Genomic DNA, 18,135 nt, shown 5'->3' on the forward strand with positions numbered 1-18,135 from the left:
TGCCCTGGGGGTGGGGCCAGCAGGGCAGGCCTGGGGGATCAAACTCCTGGCCCCTGCCCCTGCGCCTGCTCTTGCTTGCAGGAGCTCTAATCCACTGAGCTATTTGGCCATTGACTATGTTTCTTTAAAATCTGCTCTAGTCAGTTACCAAAAATGATCATTTTCTTCCCCATTGGTCCTGCTGAGATGAAAAAAAACAAGTGTGGGGTCTTGGCTTGTGGATATAGAATTAGTTTTGTTCTGTTTTTGACACTGGGGATTGAACTCAGGGCCTCTGTACTGACTACATCTCAAGCCCTCTTTATTTTTATTTTGAGGCAGCATCGCACTAAGTTGCCCAAATAGGCTCTCACTTGGTCATCTTCCTGCCTCAGCCTCCCAGAGTACAGAGATTACAAGCCTGTGCCAGCCTATTTTGTTTGAAAAGAGGTTCTCACTTGTTTCCCAGGATGATCTCAAACTTATGAGTAGCTGGGATTACAGGTGTGTACCACTGTATCCAGAATGTTTTTTGACTGCTAGTTCCAAATGATCTTATTTTTATAAAACACAAACTGTAAACACAGTAATCAGATCCCCAGTGAATGCTTGAAACCTGGGACAGTACTCAACCCTGTATGTAGTTTTTTTTTCCTCTACCTATATACTTATGGTAAAACCTAATGAAGTAGACACAGTAAGAGATTGACAACAATAACTAAAAACAAAACATAATTACTTGTATAACAATACACTGTAATAAATTTACTAGCTATCACTATTCTTATACATTAGGGTATTTTTCCTTTAAAAGATAGGCAGGAGCTAGAGAGACAGCTCAGTAGTCTAAGCCACTGCCTGGCAAACAGAAGGACCTGGGTTCAGTCCTCGGTACTGCATGCCATGCTGGCCCCCAAACTATGTGTGGTGGCACACCCCTGTAATCCCAGCATTGGGGAGGCTGGGATAGGAGGATCACTATGAGTCCAAGCTGCATAGTGAGACTCTGTACCAAATGAATAAGTAAATAAAAAGTTTTAATTTTTTTTTTTTTTTTAATGAGGCAGGGGGCCAGGGATATAGCTCAGTGCCTGCCTTGCAAGTACAAGGTCCTGAGTTTTGATTCCTGGTGAAAAAAAAAAAAAATCAGATAGCAGCCAGGCATGGTGGTGTATGCCTATAATCCCAAGGCTGAGGCAGGAGGATCTTTGTGACTTCAAGATCAGCCTGGAGCTCAAGGCCAGCCTGAACTGCATAAAGAGACCTTGTCTCAAAAAAGACAAAAAAAAAAAAAAAAAAAAAAAAAAAAAAAAAAAAAAAAAAAAAAAAGAAAAAAGAAAGGCAGGGAACTGGGCATGGTGCCCTACACCTGCATTCCCAGCACTTGAGTGGTTGAGGCAGTAGCCTCAGGTTTGAAATCAGGCTGGGCTATGTAATGAGTTCAAGGCCAGCCTGAACTACATAGCAAGATGCTGTCTCAAACAAAACAAAACAAAACAAAACAAAAACCCCTATCTGTCCATCTATTATCTATCTATCCTATCTATATATGTCATCTATCTCAAGGTCTTACTGTTTGCTCAGGCTGCCCCTTAAGCTCCTGAGCGCAACTGCTCCTCCCACCTCAGCCTTCCAAGTAGTAGTGGGGACAACAGGCATGTGCCATATCACGCAGCTTCAGGGCTATATTAAGGAAAACAGGTTACTTGAATGTAGGCACTACAGCACCATGCATTTGACTGATAACCAGGACGTGCAACCTGGTAGCATAGCACAGACCAAGGAATGATTCCGCAGGACGGACTAGCACACGAGGTGGTGTGCAATTTAGAACTTACGAAGTATTTCTAGAGTGTGACAGTGAGTGACTGAGACCAAAGCTAGGAGGATGACTGTGATGTCAGCAGACTGGAGAAGAGCTTCAGTAACCAGCAGAGTACTGCAGGGGATGACAGACTTCGAGCAGAACTTATTTGAAGGAAGCAGGTACCATGGCACTCTGGGAGGAAGGGAGGGGCTGTGCAAAGCCCAGTACCACGCAGTGCACCCCAGCCAGGCCTAGGGATGAGCAGGGCCTGCACTAGTGAGTGTGGCCGTGCTGACTGCAGAGGCTGGACTGGGCGGGCCCAATCCCTCAGGGGAGGAAATTGCCCTGCTTGGTTGCTGAAATCCAGTACCTCCCTCCCTCACCAAAGCAAAACACATTAGTGTTAATAAAATCTCATTCTTACTCTTTGAAACAGCCAGGCCCCATAGTGAGTCACTTCCTCTGTTTCAGCTTGTCATCTAGGTGAAAGTCATGCAGATTTCATTTTAAATGTATGTTCTATACAAAAGATAGTCTACTCTAAGTGACAGATACCTCAGGCAATACCCACAACCTGAAGATGCACTAGGTGGAATGATTAGGCTAATGTGCTTTCCTGTTTACTCGGGGCCAGACACTGTCCTGGGTGAGTGCTTTATCCACAGTGTTGGGTCCTCACAGTCACCCCTACAGCTCTGCAAGTCAAAGGGGCTCTGTGAGTGTGTCTCATGTGTGAGAAGCTGGCAGTTCCTGCACTTAGCTTGACTTATGCGTTGTAGCAGGGGGTGGGGGTGGCATGCACCCCTGATCCCAGCACTCGGGGACTCTAGCAGGAAGATCTCAAGTTCAACTCTGGCTTGGGCAATTTAGCTAGACCCTATCTGAAAGTAAAGAACAGAAACAGATGGGGATGTAGCTCAGGGCAGAGGCCCAGAGTTCAGTGTGCGCCCCCCCCATACCAAAAAGCAAAGAAAGATTGTGGTTTATCCACAGCTGTCTCCCAGGAGCTCCGTGTCTGGAACCAGGCGAGCATTCACTGGATATTTAGTTAGCTGGCTCTCTGTTGCTACAACAAAATGCCTCAGATAATTAACTTCTAAGAGAAAGGTTTATTTTGGCTCACAGCTCTTAAGTGCCAGTCCAGGTCAAGCAGGCCAGGTGGCAAAGCAGAACTTTCTACACCACAAGCCAGGGAGTAAACAGAGAAGGAGGAGTCAAGGCCCCACAGTCTTCTTTAAGGACACAGCCTTGGTGAACTAAAGACCCCACTCGGAGTGGGCTCCTCCTTGAGGTCACAGGCGGGCCTTTAGGAGGACATTCATCAGCTGCACTGTGGGCTGTCAGTGGAGTCAGTGGGAGAGCACTTCCCAAGGGCTACAGGTTCAAGCTTTGGCACAGGAAGGTAATAAATCAAGCAAGCACAAGCCAAGCAAGTAAACAGAAACCCCAAACTAGAGCAGACATTACTAAATGGATGAATACTCCTTTCAGAGAAAAAGCACAAACGTTGCCTTTCTAGCTGTTAAAATGAGAAGCTAGTTTCTTCCACTGGAAGTGTGCTACCTTTAACAAGGTGAATTTAGGTAACACAAGAGTAAAATAGGGACTTTTCCCCTTTGCAAATGGTCTCCTTCATCACCATCTCCTTGAACATCGGTATGTTTGAGGAGGAGCCTGAGAATGTTACACGGCGTCAGCAGCTGCAGTGAAACGAGTATTCAAATCACTGGTTCAAGGCAGTTTTTTCTTTTTCTTCAGTTTTTCTTTTTAATCTATGGATTTTTGTTGTTATTAACCTTCTGTTTCCTGGATGGGAATATATTCTAGATATACCACTATCTGGAATACCACCCCCCTGCCAAAGTCTGGACAAGTAAGAAACAGAACAATCTACAATATCACTTTATGTTTGGATTTTTTAAAAAAAATTTTGTTAGTCTGGACTTCGTGCAGTGATACATTTTTCATGAACACCTCTCACCAACATTTAGTAGATGGAAGTGCTCGAACTCTTGTCCTAATCAAACTCAGGCTGTCAGTCACTAACACTACATTATTTCTGTGTAAATGAAGCTTAGGAGTAAAACACATATAAATGAAGGACATTTCTTGGATTGGTTGGTGGTGTTAAAAGGGTAAAGAAGCTTGAGTTTACATGAGTAATCTTCACCAAAAAGAAAGAAAATAAAAAACTGATGAATTTAAATCTCAAACACAAAATTAAGATAAACATTTCCAAATATTGAAAAATAAATGTAGTAAAATTTCTCTGGTATTTGTGTCTTGTACGCTGAGTAAGGATAACAGCATTCATATTGTTATTCTTATATTTTGTTATGAAATTTTGTTTTGCTTTTTTTCATTAAAATGATCTATAAATATTGTTTCCTCTAAAAATCAGTTTGAGGTTGGGTTGGGCATAGCTCAATGGCAGGGTGTGTGCTTAGCATGCACAGGGTCCTGGGTTTAATCTTTCACACTAAAAACAATAACAACACCCACCTAGCTGAGAGAAATGCACAGAGCCAATATATCTTTCATCTATAATTCTTTTAATGGTGTAAAAATAGCATCTTTTACAAATAATTATGTTCAGGGACAGACAGAGGATTTAGCTCAAAGTGTAGTATATAAAATGCCTCAGTGCCTCTGGAAATTCTGAATTGGCCTTGGCCTTTTTTGTCATATTTGATTTGATCTAAGGGTTCTTAAAACTAAGCCAATACTTGCTTAGATTCTTCCTGAGAATTGGCAAAGATGTTGTATTCCACTTCTTGTCCACAAATCGACCCCAGTGGCTTTCAAAAGTGAAAGCACACACACTCACACATAATTTAAATTGTCTTACATCTGAGATGATGTATGTACTCATGAGTACGACTTGACTTCCTGGATTCTCAGGAGCCGCAGTGCTCCTCTGGCCCCACCTGACACGGCGCGCCTTGGCAGGCTGGAGTCCGGGGAGTGCTTGCGTGGGTGGCAGCCACACAACTGCCAGCGCTCCGAGGCCCAGGGCAGGGCTGGCTGAAGAGTTCATCTGAGATTTCCCACTATGCATCCGAAAAATACTCAAGGCAAACTGAATGTTTCTAATCGCTTATATGTCTAGTAAATTTTAAAAACGTTTATTTGTCCCAAATTGCTAATGTAATTTCTGCCTCTATGCAAAACAATTGAATAAAAATGCCATATGAAATGTTTACATTTTTTCAAAACGACTTTTTAAAAAGCTTACATCTATAAAGTCTCGCAGGAGCACCTAGGCGGCAGGGGGCTCAGAACGACACGTTTTCCAGAGCCGGTTGGTCCTGCAGCGCCACCCACGCCGCGCTGCGCTGGGTCCGTGGCCGGCAGCTCCCTGCCCACTGATTTAGTAATCGCACGCCCTCGATTCCAGCTCCACCAGAAGGGGAGCCGGAGCTGTCCATCGGCGCGCTGCCCCAGGCCGAGCTGCTCCCAGCCGGGCTCCTCCCGGCGCGGGGAGGTCAGCGGGCAGGCGGCCGGCGCTCAGGGGCGGCGCGGCTCGGGGCCCCGCGGCAGCTCGGCGTCCCGCTTGTCCAGGCTGGAGTTGAGGCCGGCCGAGTCCTTCTCGAGCGCCGGCACGCACGTGCAGCCCACGGGCACCGGGACGTAGGCCTCGGTGTAGACGGCGCGGCCGCCCGCGCAGGCCGAGGTGCGCCGCAGGACCACGGCGGGCGAGAACACCGGCGCGCTTCGGAAGCGGAAGTCCTCGGTCCCCGAGGGCCCGGTCAGGCAGCCCCGGCACAGGCAGTAGGCCTCGGGGAGGTACCGCGGGAACCGCGCGGGGTCGTAGGAGATCCTGCGGGAGACAGTGGGGTTAGTGCACACACAGAGCCTGTGCCGAGGATCCGAGGATTTGCCTTTGAGGCCAAGGAAGTGGGGCTGGAGCAAAGAAGTTTGAGATCATCAAACTGGAACGGGGCAGGGCGTCGGGCTGATGGTTCCTCCCAGGCTATGTCTATTTGAGACCCTGACCTCAAAGATACCAGAGAACTGGACTTTATTTGAAATATTGAGGACAGCATTTACAGCTGCCCTTGTTGTAATTTGTACAGGGTGGATCCCACCCTGCATTTGTAGAAATGGAAGTAGAAAAACAAAGTCTAGGCAGCCTGCACACAGTAGCTTCAAGAATGAGCCCCTCTAGCCTGGTAGGGGTTCAGGTGGTTTCAGGATGGGGACCAAGGACAGGTGAAGTGGCTGGCTTGGGTGCGGCACAGCAGGCCTGGCCACCTGGTTGCTGATGCACCACCACAAGCAGACAGCTGCAGGAAGCCCGTGGAGAAGGCCAGGAGGTGACCACACCCATCACCTCGAACTGGGGTTCACACGCTGGCTTTTTCTTGTTGCTGAGACAAAATACTCAACACCCAAAGTTAAAGGACAAAAGGTTTATTAAACAGTTTGTAAAGGTTATAGTTCACAGTTGGCTGACTCCACGGTAGAGTGGCACATGGTAGAGGGGAACTGTAGAGGAGGAACCGTCCACAGCAAGCAGGCAGACTGAGAGCATGTTGGCCCTCTTTTTGTCCATTATACTTTAGGCAGGTTCCCTGCTCAAGAGTGGTGTAGCACTCATACCCTTAATCTTCCCCAGAACTATGCCAAACCCACCATGAATCACACACCCTTGATTCCTGCACCACACACTCACGAGGGTATAGACTTTGGGCTGGATCTAAAGTGTGTGGTACTGGGGTCAAGGGTGTGTGAGGATCAGACACAATATAGTGCTCTACTTATGTACAATAATGTTGAGTGCCTGAGCAGAGGATGAGTCCTGAAGATACATGTAGCTTGTTTGGATGAAGCTAAGCTGTTGGTGTAGTCAGGGTTTAAAGGAAAACAATACAGGACAAATTATTTATAGGATTATTTCACAGCAGTCACCTGAAGAATCAAGTACAAAGGAGTGCAGAAAATCTGTCCGCACACTAAGAACCCGAAGAATCCAACTGAGGGTCTGGATCCCACAGCAGTGTCCTGCAGGAGTCCAGCTGAAGACCTACAGCCCATCTCAATGCCTGTCACAAGTCCAGCTGGAGGCCAAGAGCCCAAGACAATTCTCATGCAAGTCTGAATCAAGGATCTGCACTGGGAAGGCCCAAAGATCAGTAGTGGAAACTAGAAAATCTATGCCAGCAGGATATGAAGGATCTGTGCTAGCAAGCTGGGGAGATCTAATTGGAGCCAGGAAGCAATGCTCAAAGTAAAGACCAGAGCTCCCCAAAGTGAACTGTAGCTATTTTCAGCAGAGAAAAGGCCCCAAGTTCCTCTGATGATGCGACTAGCTGAGTTCACATCAGGAAAGCCAGCGTGACAAGCCCCTCCAGGAGAACCAACAGCTCTCTAACACCTCTTCTCTAGTTCTCCTTTTTATTTTGTTGGCAACAATCCTCAGGTGGGCCTCCCATACCCAGCACTACACTGATTCACTTCAGTTGGGTGTTACAAATTGACCATTAGTAGTCAATCCACCACAGCTGTTTATGAATGAAAACGGGCAAGAATATCCACAGCTCACTTAGATGGCCTGAACAACCTCATGTTTTTTTTTTTTTTTTTAAATCTTTACAGATTTTATACTGCACTTGAACGTATTGGACAACAAACTACAAGGTATAGGGAAAACAGCAGATAGGATGTTTTGTGATATCAAAACATCTGAGAGAAAAATATAGGCTTTGTAAAGAAACCTTGAATGTGCGCAGAGGAAATGTTCTCCTAATCTAAAAATGCCTCAGGTAATTCCGCAATATTTGCAGACAACCCTACAAGCCATTGGGAAACCTTCAGGGAATTTTCTAGCATTGTACTAGCTGCAAAGAAGAATTTTAGTATCAGACTTTTATAGTTCTCTAAGATGGAGACAATCCTGTGTTTTCTTCTCCAGAAAAACCTGGATTTAAAGAACTTGATCTTTCCTGCCTATATTGGTTAGATTTTGGAAATCGGGGAATGGAACTGTAGGAATTTCAAGAAAGCTCTATCAGAAAAATAAATTCCATACCCACATGCAGCACTTGAGAAGAGAGAAGATAGAGCCTGGAGGGACGAAGAAGGACAGCACGGTTGGTGCTGAAAATGAAAATGAAGTCCTTAAAGTGTGGAATTCTCTGCCAAATCACTTCAAGTCAGCAAAAGCACTTGGGCTCACTTTTCTTATTTCGTTTGCATCATCTTCTGCTTGTGAGCAGCTGTTTTCAGCTCTGAATTATATCAAATCTGATACAAGACACAGACCCACAGATGACCTGAGCGCTGCATGTGTTGCTTTCAAACTAATGCAGTGTGAGCCAAGGTTTGACAAATCAGCACACGAAGGACAGCAGAGAGCACACTAACAGTGCAAAAGCGCAGCAAATGCGAACTTATTAGTATCGTTGAAAGCTCTATTATTGCGCTTTTCTTTCAAGATAATGGATGTTAAAGTATGAACTGTTTTTTCTAAACTAAAACCTCAGTATTCAGACTCAGTTGTAGTTGTTAGCACTCTGATAAACAAGTGGGTTTTGGCTTGCAGTTTAGATACTTGGTCTCTAAAAGGTTTGCCATTATTGGTTTAAACTTAAGTCAACTTTATTTTCCTCCTTTTCTTCCTATTCTCTGGTCAGATGCTAAGAGGCCAGTACCAGCAGCCCCAGAAAAGCTTGGGACAGGTTCCAGGGAGCCAGCTGAACCATGCAGCTCCCAGGAGGAGGTGGAAACAACCCTAGGCCACAGCCCATGCTCCACACATCACCCCACATAGTGCTGCAAAGCCAAAGGGCCCAGGACCTCTCTGAATGTCTCTTCACAGAAGGGAACACTGTTCTCATTTCTTATAGGACTGCGCTGACTCCAAATGCTTGTTTCCATTACATTGTAATGTAAATATAAACAATCCTGTCTTGAGTATGTGTCTCTTTTTTCTGGGGTGGACTCATACACATCCTAAAGTTCCAGCATCACAGGATCAATTCTCTTCTCTGTTCAGCATCTAAGATCAACAATATCCGATGAGAAAGGGGTGGGCTGAGGGTAGGAGGATTGCCAGGAGGCTTGCAAGTGTAAGCTCAGCCCCTTGACAACTCAGTGATTTCTTATTTATTTATTTCGTACAGGGTTCAACTCCTGTTACACATTCAGCAGAGAGGATAGAGCCCAGGACCTAAGCCAGAATCTCATAAATCTGGGGCAGGACCAGACTACAATAAGCAAACATTGCCTCTGGAGAAAAGGGTTTGTTCACTTAATGCTTCTCTCTTAACATACAAGTAGGTGAAACATATTTTTAAGTTCTTCATCGCTACTGTTCCCTCAGTTCTTCCCTCAGGGCCTCCAGAAGCATAACAAGCCTGATATAACCTCGTCAGAACTCAGTGCACCATCCCCGTCACTGTTCTTCCCTGCCCACCTGCCAACTGCACGTACCAAGGTGCAGCCCTCATAAAACCCAAAACCTCAGCTTGGCCTTCCTAAACCTGTAGATGGGCCCTCACCCTCTCCCCTTCCTGTCTCCTGGCATCCTACACTCTGAGCAGCCCACAGGAATGCTCCTCACAGGCCCACAGTGGAGCTCCGCTCAAGGTCCTTTTCTTCCCCAAATCAGTATCAATTCAGTACAGTCTCACTGTTTTATGATCGCTACTGTAAGGGGTTTCAAATGCCTTCAGAAAAGAATAACTTCTTTCCCCGCAATCTCATGTTGCCTCTGGACAGAACTGCACATTCTCTGTGCCTGCCCTGGCCATGTGGTCATTCCTCCTCCTGCCTGCAGGGCACATCCGGGTGTCTCTGCAGAGGAGCTCAGGAGCCAAAAGCAGGGATGGTGAAGCGTGCTGTCTTAGCTCCTTGCAACCTGCAGTTAATTTAATATCCTAATGTGCGAGCCAAAGGAGAAGAAAATCCTAAATAGTTGGAACTTATATTTTCTCCAGTTGCTTCAACATTCATCCAAGCAGTATCTGGGTGCTATTTTAGGTAATGGGGAAACAGAACACCTATCTGTTGTTCAAGGAATCATGATTTAAGGAGAGACACAGACAAATAGAGCCTGAACAGCCATGAGAGGATTCATGGCACAATTGGTTCTTGGCTGGGTTTAACAAGATGCGGAAAGGAGAAAGGTCATGAGGGCTGGAAGTCAAACCACCAGCTGAGGAACACAGCGCAGCTATAAGTGCAAGTCAAGAAGAGGGCAGAGGGGAGATCTTTGCCCACATCAGGAACACACATCCATAGTCAGGAATTTGGATCTGACCCTGATGGCAAAAAGATGGGTGACAGAGAGAGAAGTGACCCCATCAGATGGAACTCAGGGACGATCTCTGCATGTTTTAGTCACTTCCCTTGTCGCTGAGATACCGTATTCAACATCCACAACTTAAAGGAGGTGAGGTGTGTTTCAGTTCAGTTTTTAGAGGATTCAGTCTATAGTCAGCTGGCTCCAAGGCTGGATGGAGGAGAGCTACTCATGTCATGACAGCCAGGAAGTAGAGACAGAGGGGAGGAGCCAGGGGGGAGATGCACCTTCCCAGATCACCCCTGGGACCCCCCTCAAACTAGGCTGCCCTTCCCGCAGTACATCAGCTATGACCAGCGGGCAAATTGGCTGTGTACAGTGTCCCCATGATCCAAGTACCTTCCACACACATGAGGCTCTGTGGTGAACCTCATTCACCAAAACCATAGCAGTGCAGGTTTGAAGAGCTGAGGCCTAAGAGGAAAATCTTGGCTGGAGGTAAAGTTTTGAATTGTGGCTGGTGGTTCAATGTGATAGTTCTGGGGAGCGTGTAAAGGATGAACAACAGAGGGAAAGGACATCAGCTCAGAGGAGAAGAAAGCTGAGTGTAGACACTGGCATCCACAGGTCAAGAAGCTGCATATGAAGCTGATCAGAAACAACTTGAATCAGACTGAAATAGACATTTAGGGATGGAGAATATCTTCTCGGTCCATGTGCTGTCTCCTTAATGAAATGCCTGGGGCTGGGTAGTTTAGAAAGATCAGAGGCTTATTTAGCTCAAGGTTCTGGGGGCCTGGATGAATGTGAGCATAGTGCTGGCCTCTACTCAGCACCAGGAGGGGCTCTGATGCGTGTTACACAGCAGGTGGCAGCACATGGAAAGGCGGAGCCAACGTGCTAGCTCCAGTCTCTTCCCCTCCCTATTATAAAATTACTTATGGAGGTTACGGGTCCATCCTCATGGATCCTAATCACTTCCCAACACCAAACCCCACCTCCAGCTCCACCTCCGACCACCATTAACATGGATTTTGGGGAAGGGCATGATAAACGACACTATGAGACTATGATCAAGGAAACATAAAATGTAGGAAAGTCAAGGCTTTCTCCAGAAGAAATACAAGGGTAGGACTAGGTCAGAGAGGGACACAGCCCCAGGGGCACTGCTGGCCTGGTTTACACTTCTACCCAAGCCTTTGGTTTCAATGATCAACTATATGTTTGATTTAAATATCTATCACATCCATGGGCTGAGGATATAGCTCAGTGGTGTAGTGCCTGCCTGGCAAGTGTGAGGGCCTCAGTATGATTCCTGGTATTAACCAACAAACCAACAAACAGTAACCAAAAAAAAACCCTACTGCACCCAAACTAAGAGACATTCCATAAAACAGCTGATTACCTGAGGCAACACGTGAGCTCGACTGGTTCCTGGAACACAGAAGGGGCATTAGTGGAGCACTCTGAATAAGGTCTGTGGATTAGACATTAACATTCATTTCTTGATCTTGATCAGTTTGCTGATTTACTGTTTTGACATTTCAGAGCATCTGGGTACTGGGCAGGAAGCATGATTTCTCTTGGCTCAATTTCACAGCAGTCTTTGCAGCAGCACCAGACAGACTGGAGGCAGCACACGGATGGCCAGGAGGTGGGAAACTGCTAACCAGTCGCTGCAGCTGGGCTGATGCCTACGCCTGTGAGCTCAGGCATGTGCATGCAAGTGTGACTATATGGATAGGGTGTGTTAGCATGCTTGAGGGCATGTGTGTGTGTGAAAGAGCATATGCAGTGAGTGTGAACGTCAGCAGGTGTGTGCACATATGCGCTGCTGTGATCATGTGATTGTGGGCAGAGTTCTGAGCATGTGTGTGATCATGCACATGGTCTTGGGGTGGAAATCTGGTGAGAAAGCTGAGGTGTGCAGGAACCCTGGGAACCCTCAAAAGGATAAGAGCTGTGGGGAAGGTCACCCCACAGCAGGACAGCTTTGGAGCACTGAAGTGGGGGCTTCAGATCATGCGAAACTTCCTGGACCTCTCTGGTGATGTCAGCTTGACCTCAGGGTGTCATCCTTCCCTGGATTTGCCTTCTCTTCATCCTCTGTCAGGTCTCATCATCCTAGGTGTCCCTGAGGAACAACTAGCATTCTGGTGTCACCCTTGGTACTTTGTAGGTGAAACTGACAGTCCTTCCTGTGTGATGGTCAGAGCCTCATCTAATGAGAACATCCACCACAACCCTCCAGGAGGTCATCGGGAAGGAATGATCTGCAACCCACTTGGGCTAAGGCTTGTGACAAAAACCACCTGCACACACCCTGTACCAGCTCTGCCTGGGGCCAGGGAGATAAAAGGGGGGATGGAAACAGGCAGTTTTCACACCATAGTGTTGCGACCAGGAGGGCTCACTTACAATGGGAAGGTGCTACAAAGGGCAGGTGACACAGTCCAAACCTGTCACCCACAGCTGTGTCATCAGTCCCAGCAGGACCAATGCCGCAAAGGTCAGACTGACAAATTCAGGAGGAAGCTGGAAGGGACCTGAACAAGAGGTCACGAGGAGCGCCAGGTACCTTGGCAGAGCCAGGCACTGACCCTGAGCTCAAGTCCACTCCCTTGCTTCTTGCCTGAGTCTGGGAAATCACCAGCTAGGAGTGCCTTCTGATTAGCGAAAGCTGCCACAGGAAAGAATGGCAATACTGTGGGAAGCTTTCTCTTCCCAGACATGGCAATGCACCCCAGCAAGAATTCTGTGCTGCAGTCTTGCCTCTGTGGGAACAACTGTTCTTTCATTTTCATATTTTCTGCACACTGCTTTGCACAAACTTGGCCCAGGGATACGCTTGAAACACATCAAGTTTTCTCCTCTGATGGGATCTCAGAGAGGCTCTAGGCCACGTGTGAAAGCTGGCTCAAGTGAGTGACAGCTGGCCTGGCTTAATCCAAGAACAAAGCACAAGACCTCCAGGGATGATTAGAGGTGATGGAAACTGAGATCAGGGAGGAATGCAAGTGACAGAAGAGACAGAACACTGCTGCCCCTGGGCCCTGCACATGGTAGGAAACAATTTGAAGCGGTTCCGGAGGACAAACTCAGAGAACAATGAGCACATTCTCAGGACGGATTGCCACCTGATGTGCTCTTCTGATGCCCAAGTATAGCTGGGGCATTTGCTGGCACAAACTCCTTGATGTAACTTGCCCTTCCACGTTGTAAAACATGAAGTCATTTCCATTTCAATGCAGCAGAGGCTGGACATAGTGGCCTCCCTCAAAGGCACCCAAAGACCCCAACCCAGAACCAGAGGAGGGTGACTTCCGGTTTCTAATTGGAAAGACACCAATATACACATGTGAAAGTGGAGAAGAAAATGGCTTCAGCAGTATGGCTTGCCAGCTCCAGAGGCCAGGGACTTAGGCCCAGTGGGAAAGGGTAGGAGAAGCCAATAAGAAGCCTGGAAAGAAGATTTTGATGTGATTTTGTGGTAACCAGAAACTTTGGGTGAATCCCTCTTCCCTGCCTGGTTCTGCAAAGTAGAGAGTGGATTTGTCAACTAGGCTCCTTTCCCCAGTTCCCTGAGAACATTGTTTATATCAATGTTTTATGCTTAGGAAAGACAGTTATAATACATTGGGTCTCAAAGGTCTTGAGAAACTTCTCCCAAATTAGTCTAGTCTATGCAGTCAATGCAATTCTAACCAAAATTCTAGTTAGGATTTCTCTGAGAACTTGGTGACCCGATCCTAAAACTTATAGAGAAAAGAGCTGGGAATAGTCAAGACCTTTTAGAAGGAGTTGCGGACTCAATGCACCAGATAGAAAGGCATCATAAAACTTGAGATGATGAAGAACTGGCAGCACCATGGGGACACCAGGGCACAGGGAGCTTCCTTTGCTCACAGCTCTAATTCTTCTAAAACCTGTTCTTGCAGGAGATAAGGAGCAGTATAAACAAGGTTCCAAGTAGGGTTTTCAGACTACCTGCAGCAGAACTGTGTGGAGCTCTTGGCAAAGGAAAATGATAAATACAGGTGGCGTTGGGATGCTAATTATCCTGATTTGCTCATTATACAATGTACACACGCAGCAAACCAGCACATTGTCCTCAAAAAATCACACGTTAAAAAGCAACGAACAAGTCAGACTCTCAGACTTCACACATACTCCCTGGAAAGCTCTGTGCTAACACACTGCCCCAGGGGACTGCTTTGTCATTCAAATCCTAAATCACTAATGCTCAGGAACCAACTGAAAGCCATTCCCAGCTGCTCTATCAAAGCCACTCCAGGTGACATCCCCACAGGGAGGTGTCCACTGGTTAACCACCTGCACACTGACTGCAACTGACCACAAACAATGGCATATTCCCGAGTACACCTGGGTTACATGACCATCCCTGCTCATGCTGCAAGTCTAACTTGTGCACATCATTATTAAGAATTAGCACTGTCAATGCAATGGCTTTGGGACACCAGTTTTTCTACACTGGGGGCACAAACATGAGTTCAAAAAAATAGTGATGCTCTTTCCCCCCATCCCTAGGGATTCTGAATGAATGGCTCTGGAATACAGCCAGCATGTTGGCTTTTTTTGCTGCACTCCAGATAATTCTCTTAAGACTTCTAGATAATTCTGTGGAGACCATTGCCCTCCGCAGTTAAGAGAAGTAATAGGTCAAAAAAAACTGGGATCGGAGGATGAGGGGTGTAGCTCAGCAGTACAGCCCTTGGCTGGCATGTGCGAGGCCCTGGGTTTCGACCCTAGCATTGAGAAAAACAAACCAAAAAAGATACCTGTTTGTGTGACCCTCCAATCACTCATTTACCTGTTGCTCGAGGGAAGTTCACGAGCATCTGTGTCATGGGCCTGTGGGCTGACGGGGTTAGTGGGGACACTGGAGGCCACAGAGCTTTCCTCTGTGGAGAAGCTGTGGCCACAGGCCCATTGCCTTCACCCTCCTTCCATTTGCTAAGGCCCAAGCAAGCCAAAGAGCGTGCTACATGCTGCCAAACAGCTCTGAAAAATGCTCTCTGGCCTCAACAAGAACACATCAGTTGTGCATTTATCCCAAGAGAGGACATGGAAAAATTGGCCAGGGATTGCCATGGGCCTGACCTGGGCACAGATCCCAGGAGCTTCAGACCTGGCCAAGGAGATCTAGAGGTCAGTCCTGCTCTGCTAGGGACTGCCATCCTAAACTGAGCTCTGGGGCTAGGCCTGAAGCTGAGCCAGTGAGGCGGCTCCTGAACGAACTCAGCTTTCTGCCAACGAGCCAGCTCAGAGCCGCTAGGAGCTAGAAGGCTCAGTTTGCTTGTCTTCCCTTGTCACTCATGAGGAGAAATGGAGGCACTGCCAGGTCAGGGGGCTTGTCCAAAGTCTCCAGGTCACCTGCAGCATGAGCTAGGTGAGCTGCACAGAACTAAGACTCCGCTCTGGAGTTGGTGGGAAATTAACAGCCAGCCAGGTGCCGGCAAAAAGTGAAGGCACAACTGGGAAATCCATTCAGTGTGAAATCTGCTCAACAAGAAGGCTGGGGAAGCAGAAAGGCTTTGAAGAAAAAGCTGAAGCTTACTGTGTGGGAAGTATAGTTTTACAGAAGGAAGTAGAGAAAGAGAAATGAACTCGCACCCAGATTTTTCAAAGGCTTGTATTCTTTTGCCTGTGGAGATAACATATATTCAGAGCAGCTGGGCACCTCTTTAAAGGAAAAACACAACACATGCCCACAGGGTGGCTTAGCTCTCCATGGGGAGGCTGCAGAATGCGGGCTCTGGGCCATCTCTGATGTGTCTGTCCTTGGGGGGTGTGCACTGGGGAGGAGTCCACCTGGTGGCCAGTGTGACAGCTGCCCCCCCTGGGCAGGCAGGAGGGAAGGTCACCTCCACTTTAGCCTAGCCTCTTTAACACCAGAGAGTTGCTGGTGTTTAGCCACTTAATAACTTAGGGAGCAATGTCCTTCATCCTTTTCATGTGTCCTCTCTGGAAGACAGACACCAAAAGGAATGCCACTTCGTGGATGTGTGGAACTTCCTGCATTTGCCCAAATCCTTCTGTTGGCACGGAGGGCACCCGCATTTTATTCAGGTGAGGCATGCTGAATGAAATATTGCTCGGGGGATGCAATGCTGTCATTCTCCCTGGCTGCTCTCTAGATGCTAAAGTACAGCCCAGCCCCGGAGAAGCCTATCAAAGCAAGACGATGATCCCGTTACAGTGCTCCATGACAATGCTCTTATTTTTACTCTGTGAAACAGTGATAGGCTCAGCAGAGCCGGCTGTATTTTGAGAAGCGCTCGGGGGGTAAGGTCTGTGGTACTCTGGCTAATTCAAGGTCATGTATCCTTAAAAATACCTTTGGATGGGGGAAAATTCCGCATGTCTCCCTTTCCATAGCCATGAATGGACATAAGCAATGTCCTTGTCTGGCAGAGGCAGCAACTCCCAGGCGGCCCAGTCCATTGTAGTTCTGTGCTCTCTTCCACCACTTTTGCTATCTCTTCCTTTTTTTTTTTTTTTTCTTAACACAGCAGCATCATCAGAAGATGGCACAGAAAGGACACAGTGCCCGTGCTAATCGGGTAGTACACATATATCAGATATGGCACACAGTTATACTGTTACAGGAATATAAAGGTTAGCGGTGGGACCAGAACAGAAACAGTTACCTTACAATGAAAGCACATTATTATTATTATTTTATGTATTAAAGGCACCTCCCTCCTCCAGTTCCACAGACCCAAGGGCTGGGTCGACAGGGATGCTGGCTCTGTGCTGCCCCCTATCGGCCACAGTGGCCGCTGTGAATGCCTGAGCCAGCATGGGATGGAGCTCGGGGGCCCACTGGGGAGGGGCACCTGGGAGCTTCGCAGTCTCTGAGGACCCTTTGTTCTTAGTGCTGGCACAGGGAAGTGAAAGTGTATGGAGGGGAGAGTGCACACAAAAAGATAAAGGGAAATATTTTTAAAGGACACTTAGTCACAGTGGGGCTTTCTCTGAGGCTGTGCAATGACTCCCACTGCCCACTCAGTCACCTCTGAGGCTCCTGTCTGAAATTGCAGATGGCTCTGGAGGTTTTTAGAAGAACAAAACAGGTATATTTCTATTGGACTGCCTGATACAGAAGATAGTGTGGTATGATGGATGGATAGTATAAGTGACAAATAATATTTGTCATTTGTATTAACATTTGAGATAATATATTATCTGTCACTTGTATTTAATAATAATATTAAGTACAAATATATTTTATTTGAAATAAAATATGCTAAAACAGCTTTCACTTAGAAACAAACTCTTGCATGATTGTATTACTGAGCAAAAACAAAGCTGAGGCAGACATAAACACCCTAATTATTATTAAACATGTATCTGAGATAGGAAGACACTACTTGTTTTTTTTTTTTTTGAAACTGACCTCCCTTAAGGCATGTTCACTGAAGTGTGAACAATGTCAATGAATCCACCATTATCCGTTGTCCTGTCATATCTCTGTCACCTGTATTCTGTGATCACACATTTACCTGCCATTATACCTGGGCAGGGTTACTCTATCACAGTTACTTTTGAATTTTTGGCAAACAGAACTATGGAAGAGTAATTTGGAATGAGTTTTATATCTTCTTTAGAAAGCTTTAGTACTCCCATAAATAAAAGGTTATAATCAAGAGATACTACATGGAAGTTACTCTTTTCACTCTGGTTCAGTTTTAGTTTTTGTGATTTATTTATTTACTCATTTGGTACAGGGTCTTGCTACACAGCTCAGACTCATTGGGAGCCTGTCTCTGATCCTCCTCCCTAGTGCTGGGGTTACAGGGATATGCCACCATGCCTGGTTTTGGGGCTGGCATGACATGTGGTACCAGAGACTGAACCCAGGTTCTTGTGCTTGCCAGGCAGGCGCTCAGACTGCTGAGCTATCTCCCCAGTCCAGTTTTTGTGATTTATACAACTATTTCATTCATTTGCTTACAGTACAATCCTGCCACACAGTATTAAAGGACAAGATACGCATGATTCTTTCATGCATATCTAGGAGCCCTGCATTTTTCAAATTTTCTCATATCCCAGTGTGTCAGCAGTTCTTCACACACACACA

The 18,135-nt window shown here is 46.7% G+C and overlaps 1 protein-coding gene across 1 annotated transcript; it reads right to left on the reverse strand.

Annotated features, from left to right (window-relative positions):
• Window positions 1-3,656: 3,656 nt before the first annotated feature.
• On the reverse strand, window positions 3,657-16,414 carry Il17d (interleukin 17D). Its single transcript, XM_012516522.2, has 3 exons — window positions 16,390-16,414; window positions 11,437-11,465; window positions 3,657-5,689 (listed from the first exon to the last, which is right to left on the reverse strand). The coding sequence occupies exons 1-3, from the start codon at window positions 16,412-16,414 to the stop codon at window positions 5,294-5,296; spliced, it is 450 nt and encodes a 149-aa protein (XP_012371976.1). The 3' UTR covers window positions 3,657-5,293.
• Window positions 16,415-18,135: the final 1,721 nt, after the last annotated feature.

This window comes from Octodon degus, unplaced genomic scaffold (genome assembly GCF_000260255.1).
Source record: "Octodon degus isolate 3935 unplaced genomic scaffold, OctDeg1.0 scaffold00111, whole genome shotgun sequence".
Taxonomy (NCBI): Eukaryota; Metazoa; Chordata; class Mammalia; order Rodentia; family Octodontidae; genus Octodon; species Octodon degus.